This window comes from Mandrillus leucophaeus, unplaced genomic scaffold (genome assembly GCF_000951045.1).
Source record: "Mandrillus leucophaeus isolate KB7577 unplaced genomic scaffold, Mleu.le_1.0 Scaffold160, whole genome shotgun sequence".
Classification (NCBI taxonomy): Eukaryota; Metazoa; Chordata; class Mammalia; order Primates; family Cercopithecidae; genus Mandrillus; species Mandrillus leucophaeus.
In genome coordinates this window covers 3,226,574-3,234,896 of record NW_012101588.1, presented here as the reverse complement: position 1 = coordinate 3,234,896, position 8,323 = coordinate 3,226,574, and the positions used below count along the sequence as shown (strand labels likewise).

Sequence of the window (8,323 nt, the reverse complement as noted above, 5' to 3'; positions counted from 1 at the left end):
AAAAAAAAAAAAAAAATCCTTCTTTCCTGTAGGAAGACTTCCTACAAGAAAGGCCTTCACAATACTGACTCAGTGTCCCCATTCAATGTTTTGCAATATATTTTCTTATGTAACCTTTACCCAGACTCATTGTTCTTCTCACTGTTGTTTGCACATTATCTCCTAAGATAAAGGGCCCAAAGCTAACCTGGCACACTAATATGAGGGGGAACATAGTAACTCTAGAGGGGAAAAAGTCATCACATTCATATCCTTAGGACTTTGGGCTGCAGAAGCCTTTTGAGATAACCTAGTCTCCACCTCATCTGGCAGGTGAGGACACTATTGCACACAGAGTCTAGGTGACTCCTCATGGCCATATGCTTAGCAAGTAGCAGCACCGGGACCAGAAACCCTGTCCAGGGCTCCCACATTAACCATGAACACAGCCAAGCACCAATGGGGAGCAGAGGAGGGGTGAGGTCATTTGAACCTTTCGGGAATCAGGTCTTTTGCAGCACGTCCCTGTTTGGTTGCTGGAGAGGATTCATTTACCCTGCTTCTCTTAGAGCATATTCCTGTGGCTACCAAGCTGGTTTGCTCACCAACTCCTCCTAGCAAAGGCTTACTGTGCACTGTGTGCCAGGCACTGGGCTCGCCCTAGGGCTATGACCACTGCTCCAGAGGAGCCTGGTTCAACTTCAGAAAGAGAATCCTTGAGGAGCTGCAAAGACGGAGAAAGTGGAGGGCCATCCCATGACACGCTTTCCCTCCCCTTGCAGGGACCCATCGATCATGGGCCTTCACTTCTGGGGCAGTTCAGAGTGCAAGGGTGGGACACATCCCAGGCCATTTCCCATGCTGTGGGTGGTATTCCTGACAGATGTGCTCCCTTCAAGAGAGCAGGACATATACCAGTTGGACCAAGGAAACCACGGGCACACCTGTCAAGGACGCCAGTTTATGAGACTCAGCTTCCAAGCCTGAAATCTGTTTTAATCTTTTACTTTCTTGAGTATGAACAGCCACCTGAGAGAAGTTAAACCAGCATTTCCTTGGGCAGAGGAAATGATAATTAATTTATATTACAAAGGAAATTTTAGAAATTGGCTCTCTTGGTGCACGTAAAGCATAATCTTACTAAAAATTATGTGTGCATGTATTATTTAATACACACAGGGTAAATAAATAGATGACTTCATTTGTTTTTGAACATGTTCACAGAAATGATAGTGAAAACTTACTAAAAATATCAGGGCAATGGGGAACACATAAATAACTACAGGTATTGTTTTAAAAAAAACAAAAACAGGTTTTTGTTTTGTTTTGTTTGTTTACCCTTTTCTAATTCACGCAAAATCGGTACGATCCTTGTATTCCAAAAGACTTCGTCTACTTCTATTTCTGCGTCCTTTTCTTGCAGGTCAGCTTTTGGGACTGCAAAAGAAATCCAGAACAGGAGAAAAAGTTATGAAAAAGGAGTTGTCATGAAGCACAGTCAAAAGCCTTTACTATTCATCACTACAATTAATAAACTAGAGAATTAAATTACCCTTTGCTCCCCAAGCCTGACTATTTCTCATTAGAACTACAGGTCTTCTAATCAAATTACCCCAAATTAAACTCAGACTGGATAACGTAAACAAGTCAGAACTTTAAAATATGATCTGGTCACTTCATAAAGTAGTCAGCTTTGTAAATACTGATGACTGTCAGTAAGGCAAACAGTTCTGAGTTCATTTTTACTTAAACGTATCCCTCTGTAATATAGAATAAATAACTATAGATATGTAAAGAATAAGGATTTTGAAAATGTGTAATGAAAAATTTTCTAAAAGGGAGACCTAAAATGACTTTCTTTTCTATAGAAATAAGATGTCCACACTAACATGGGGCCAGTAGCATTAACGCCAAGTGATTTTGTGTGGTGCAGCAGAAAAGCTGGGGCCTTGGGTGCTGACAAATCTCAGTTCAAATCTCAACTCCGTTAAGGACATGGTGAGTGACTGGGGTCCAGTTTCTTATCCTTTCTGAGTCTCTGTTTCCTCATCAGCAGAACAGAATATTTGCCTTCGAGGGTATAAGAATTAAAATATATGGTATAGGTAAAGCTCTGAGCTCAGTGCCAAGCCTTAAGCAATATACAGTATATAATTAATTTCATTTCCCTGATTAAACAAGCACACAAACAGGTAATCACCCCTGCAGTATCTCATACCTGTGTGATACTAACAAGCCATCAAGAGTAGATGCTGCCTGTGAATATGGGTTGCAGGGAATAGCAACCATTGACTGTGTACTCTAGATGCAGGAGGCCTCCATTTCATTTTTGCAGTAACACTACGAGGAGGTTCCCAAACAATCCCCATTTTGCAGGTGAAGAAAGTGGAGCCCAGGTGTACTAAGTTATCTGCTCAGGGTCATATAGCTCCCCAGCCTCTGCACTTGACCTCAAAGCTATGCTGACTTGCAGCAAACTAGCCAACTAAAGGGTAACATTGGGGGGAAATCTAACTCGTATTAGAAACTGCAAATTATGATTATATTTCACACAGGCAGTATCTCAAGATCTAAAACACTGACTGTAGCTGGAGGTGGCATTGCTGTGCTGAGGCATTACTGAACAGTGCTGGAGATGTATTCCTCAGTCTCCCTTCTCTGAAGACCACCCTTTAAATCCTTTATCTGGCACTTGGTCTACATCAAGTCAGGGAGTCCACGCCCTCTCGGGGCAGGGTGGACCTGGTACCAATTAAGTGTACACACAGAAGGTGCCTGGACCCTAAAAATGTCACATAAAGAGTTAGAAATCGGGAACAATCAGAGGGTGAGAGGTTGGAAGAGAGAGAGACAAGAGGCAGAGAAAGACAAAGAGACAGAGACAGAGAGAGGAGCAAAAGGGTATATAGCCCATATATTTTCAGGTTACTTTAAACAAAGGACAAGTTGAGCAGGAGGCCTGTTAATAGCACAGGTTTGGAGTCACCATCCGAATTTGAATCGTAGCTCTGCCACCTACTAGCTGGTTGACTATGGGCAAATTGCTTCACCTCTCTTCTGTAAAATGGGGTAACAATGGTTATCTCTAAATACTGTGATTAGGATTATTAATTTATTTGTGCTCTTCTGTATTTTCCAATGCCTCTAATGCATTATTATTATTCTTGAAGAGAAAAATATATACAACACATATTAAATGTGTGTAATACCTTAGTACATATCCATATTAATATTTTTTAATATTAATATGGATTAAAATAAAATTCTCTGCATCAAGAAATCCAATAAAGTCCCTTGACGATTATCTGTACAAATAGCAGAGAAATCCATAGATAACACATAATGGCATGTATTGAAAAACTCATTTGAATTCAGAGATATATTTGAATTCTGAATACTCACACCATCAAATGGTGCTGATGTCACGCAGGAGAAGCAGGGACACTGTAAAATCTACCTATCCCGCCCAACACAGAGGTCTTCCCCTGTCATACTACATGCTAGAAATGGCCACTCTCAGTTGCAGCAAGTCCAGGCTTGCCTTTTATCAACCCTTCCCACTGCCAAGAGCAGCTGGCCCACACAGGGCATCCAAGATCACCTAAGCAGCAAAAGTAAATAGAAAGAGGTTGTCAACAAAGCTATTATTAAACATTTGCAGTGCAGTAAATAGCCTTAATAGCAAGGTTTCAGATAATCTATCTAACCCAGTACAAGACTTCACCATAAAATACTAAATTGAATTGTCTTTAGGACAAATTAGTCCACATCAGTACCGATTCACAATCCCTTATCCAAAACCTTTGGAATCAGATATGGTTTGGGATTCGGAAACACATGGATTTTAGAAAGTCAATATGGTATACACATTGCACATTACAAACCACCCCCGTAGGGCCTTGTGCAGCAGCACCCTGTAGCAAAATATATGAATATTCACAGTAACAAAATGAAGACTGACTGACTTCCCATCAGGCTCAGGGATTCTGGAACTACAGATAGTTTGTAGACTACCATCTCAATCTTTTGGATCATTGTTTTTATGAATCTGCCTTAACTTTGATAATTCATGGATGTGGATTCTAAAAATAAACATGAATATTCAAGTAATACAAAAAACATAGTTTCTCATATTTGTGGATAATTAACCTATTCAAAGTCCAAAGTATATAAAGAATAAAATAAAATAAACATCTATCAAGGCAAGTGAAAGCCAGAAAATAAGTCAGGCAAGTTATTTAATCCACACATATTTATGACACACTTACATTTACTAGAAACTAGACTTTGAGTCCAATAAGTTCAAGTCTGCATTTTTTACCTCCTATGCAATATGCTGCTTAATACAGAAGTTCTATGAGAAACCACGACTACCAACTGTTTTTCAGGACAAATAAAATGGATAACTTATTCACCCCAGAAAGAGCTAAATTACAGGGGTGAGTCAGAAATCACAGAACAATTTATTTAACCCTCATGGGCCCTTATGAATGTTTCTGAGATTGGCTTCTCCTCAGAACCGAAGTTACTGAGCACTGGTATGAGGGTTTCCTTCCAACCCTCTCCTAGGAATTTCAAAGTGCACAGTTGTGTCTGGCTATAGCCTTTCTACCTCTTCACTCACCCTGGGCCTCCCCCTGCCTCCATTTTATACACAATCCCTGAGTTACTCTAGAAAATGAAGCATGGAATCATATGACTGCTTTTTAAGATACACACAGACACACAAATAACAAAAAGGTTGTCTCAATCTTGGGCAACAATCTAATATTTTAGAAAGCACTTTCATCTAGGTTCACAGTTTGCTAAATATAAACATTATGATTCAACAGGAAATTGGGTAAGTCAAGCAAAAATTTCAGCATGTTTTTGAAGATTTTGCTGTCTCAGTGGTTATAGTTGTTAACCACAGCTTTGAGTTCTGGACACAAAAACCTGACACAATGTTTGGATTGGCTGATGTTTTTAGCATGTAAATGTAAAATCCTTAGCAACTATGCTGGCTCGAAAACTACTATATCTAAGATTTTCCTGAGTAAAGAAATTCCCAATGGCACAAAAGTCATTTTATTGATAAAAAACTAAGTTTTGAAGATAACAATTTTTAAAATCTAGTATTCAGTATTGTAAAATCTCATGTGTACAAAAATATATGAAGAGTATAACAGACACCAGTGTACCCCATACTAGTTTGGTCAGATATTAACATTTTGCCAAATTTTTATCCTTTCCCTTATTTTAAAGAAATGAAACATTACAGATGTGTGGCTCCCTGCATCCATTCCCCTCCTCCCTCTCCCTCTAGGGGTTACCACCATCCTAAATCCACTGGTTACTATGATTACACTTGACTTCACATGCTTACCACATGGCTGTGTATCCGCAAACAATATATGTCTTTGCTTTTGCAACTTGTTTCATCTCATATTATGTTTATACTGAATTTACTCAATATTACAATATACAAAAGCCCATGAGTTCACTTTTCTAACAACTATATTCTATTGCATGAATACATTTTGTATCATTTCTAGACTGTGGTTTATATTGTTACATATTTTCTCAATTAAACCGTTTAAAGGCCCAAAGGATGGTCTTAGTAAAGTTAATATAGTTTCATTTAAGTGAGCAATGTTTTTTTTTTTTTTGTTTTGTTTTTTTTGAGACAAGTCTCGTTCTGTTGCCCAGACTGGAGTGCAGTGGTGTGATCTAGGCTCACTGCAAACTCCATCTCCCAGGTTCAAGTGATTCTCCTGCCTCAGCCTCCCAAGTAGTTGGGATTACAGGTACCCCCACTCCCTCACACCATGCCTAGCTAATTTTTGTATTTTTTTTTTTTTTTTTTTTTGTAGAGATGGGGTTTCACAATGTTGGCCAGGCTGGTCTTGAACTTCTGACCTCAAGTGATCTGCCTGCTTCCAAAGTGCTGGGATTATAGGTGTGAGCCACCATGTCCAGCCAAGCAATGCCTTGAACTCAAGTTTTTAACCCAAGAACTATGTTAATGTTAAGTTTTGCAACTTTCCAAATGCTTTTACAAAATGATTTCTACAAAACCATTAAGACTGTCATCTAGGCTGGGCGCGGTGGCTCACCCCTGTAATTCCAGCATTTTGGGAGGCCGAGGCAGGTGGATCACGAGGTCAGGAGATCGAGACCATCCTGGCTAACACTGTGAAACCCCATCTCTACTAAAAATACAAAAAATTAGCCAGGCGTGGTGGCGGGTGCCTGTAGTCCCAGCTACTCGGGAGGCTGGGGCAGAAGGATGGTGTGAACCCGGGAGGTGGAGCTTACAGTGAGCCGAGATCTCGCCACTGCACTCCAGCCTGGGCGACAGAGCAAGAAACTCTGTCTCAAAAAAAAAAAAAAAAGACTGCCATCTACAGACGTTTGAGGCATCTGAGTTGGGTAGTGGTAAGATGGTAAGATTGTATGAATATAATAAAAATGTATAAAAATAAATGTTGATTTGTGATCAAATTGGACAAACTTCCTGAAGTTTTCAGTGAGCCAACATAGATATCTTCAGGGCAAACATTTTTCCTTTAAGTGGAGATGCTGCAGATGAAGGAGTGTGGGGATCCCTCACCTGCTTTGGTTTGCAGCCTGCTCAGGTCTGAGCTACTGAGGCGTGATGAGGCCCTCGCATGTCTCTTCCCCTGGTCCCTAGGAGAAATACATAAAACACTCAGCGCAAACGTCAAAACACTTCTAATTTTGTTAATGACAAGAGTCTCCTATATACAGTTTCTTCTTTATTATTTTGAGATAGGTCTCACTCTGTCACCCAGGCTAGAGTACAGTGGTGCTGCAATCACAGCTCACTGCAGCATCAAACTCCTTTCAGCAAGTGATTCTCCCACCCCAGGCTCCCGAGTAGCCGGGACTATAGGCACATGCCACCATGTCTGGTTACTTTTTAAAAAACATTTTGTAGAGACAGGATCTCACTATGTTGTACAGGCTGGTGATTCTGGGTCTCAAGTGATCCTCCTGTCTCAGCCTCCCAAAATGCTAGTATTATAGGAGTGAGCCACTGTGCCCGGCCAATATACGGTTTCTGAAGAAACCATCGAGAATTGTTTATAAGGTGGGGTTTGGTGCTCTATATGCTGTTTTGTTTTTGTTTTTGTTTTTATGAGATGAAGTCTTGCTCTGTTGCTCAGGCTGGAGTGCAGTGGCGCAATCTCTGCTCACTGCAACCTGCCTTAGCCTGCCCAGTAGCTGGGATTACAGGCACACGCCACCATGCCCGGATAATTTTTGTATTTTTAGTAGAGTCGGGGTTTCGCCATGTTGGCCAGGCTGTTCTCAAACTCCTAACCGCAGGTGATCTGCCCGCCTCGGCCTCCCAAAGTGTTGGGATTATAGGCATGAGCCACCACCCTGGCCTTGATATGCTGCTTTAATTTACCTTTGATTTCCAAGTAAGATTTATCTTTTTAAAGCAAGTCATATTTGCCAAACAACATGAAATACAGTTACTAGAAAGAACAAAAAATCCAGTTTACTTTGCAAATCAAAACAAAATTGGTTAAGGATATATACCACAAGAGGTCACTGTTACAGTAAGAAAGAACTCTGGGATGCTTGGATTACAAAAGCCTAGCCTTCGGGAGCTGGGAAAGACCTCTGTCTCTTTTTCTCTCTTCCTCCCTCCCCTCAACCCTGCAGACAAAGAAATTGTGTTCCAGCTGGCCAGATGTGCCCAAGGTCACACAGTAAAGACACATTTGGACCCTAGGTCTCATAACTAATAAATTCACTTCTCTTTCCACTACATAAAAATGTGCCCTGGTTCCATTTTTAAAATTAAATTAATATTCTCTGAAAATATTTATTTTTAGAAATATTTTAAACGTTAAAAAACTGAAAATAAATTTGGACAGTCCCCAGATGACAAATATTTTGTATTCCAAACAAAAGAGCAGTGGCTGGCCAATAGCAGGATTATATACTCAGGTTTTTAAAAAGTTTTATTTAATGTAGAGAACATCTCTGAAGGATACAGCTTCTCTTTAGCCAGAGCTGACACTTAGAAGTACTGACTTTTAAATATCTGCACAAAATTCCAAAGTAAAAAAACACCAGGAGAAGCAGAGTGCAAGTTTTATATCAAAATTTCTTTTTGGCCATCAAATATAATAGTTGTCCCAAAAAGCTCACAGAGAAGGCCTATACATATGACAGTCCCGTGGACATCTGTATGTGCCGGTGGCTTCTGCTTCCTGTGTAGTGAGCCCCCCAGTGACTATGCTGTGTTGCAGCTTAGCCCTTGGCCTTTCCTACCGCCCTGAAGATTAGCTTCTCCAAATACCATTTTTTACCTCATAAACATATT

At 40.3% G+C, this 8,323-nt stretch overlaps 1 protein-coding gene across 1 annotated transcript in view; it reads right to left on the bottom strand.

Moving 5' to 3' along the window:
- The window catches only part of ARMC2 (armadillo repeat containing 2), a 126,825-nt gene that overhangs the window by 72,845 nt on the left and 45,657 nt on the right, over positions 1-8,323 (bottom strand). Inside the window, exons 7-8 of the mRNA XM_011975944.1 lie at positions 6,572-6,648; positions 1,318-1,416 (exon numbers count right to left, since the gene is read on the bottom strand). Coding sequence (XP_011831334.1) covers positions 1,318-1,416; positions 6,572-6,648 — 176 coding nt within the window. The remainder of the gene's footprint in view (positions 1-1,317; positions 1,417-6,571; positions 6,649-8,323) is intronic.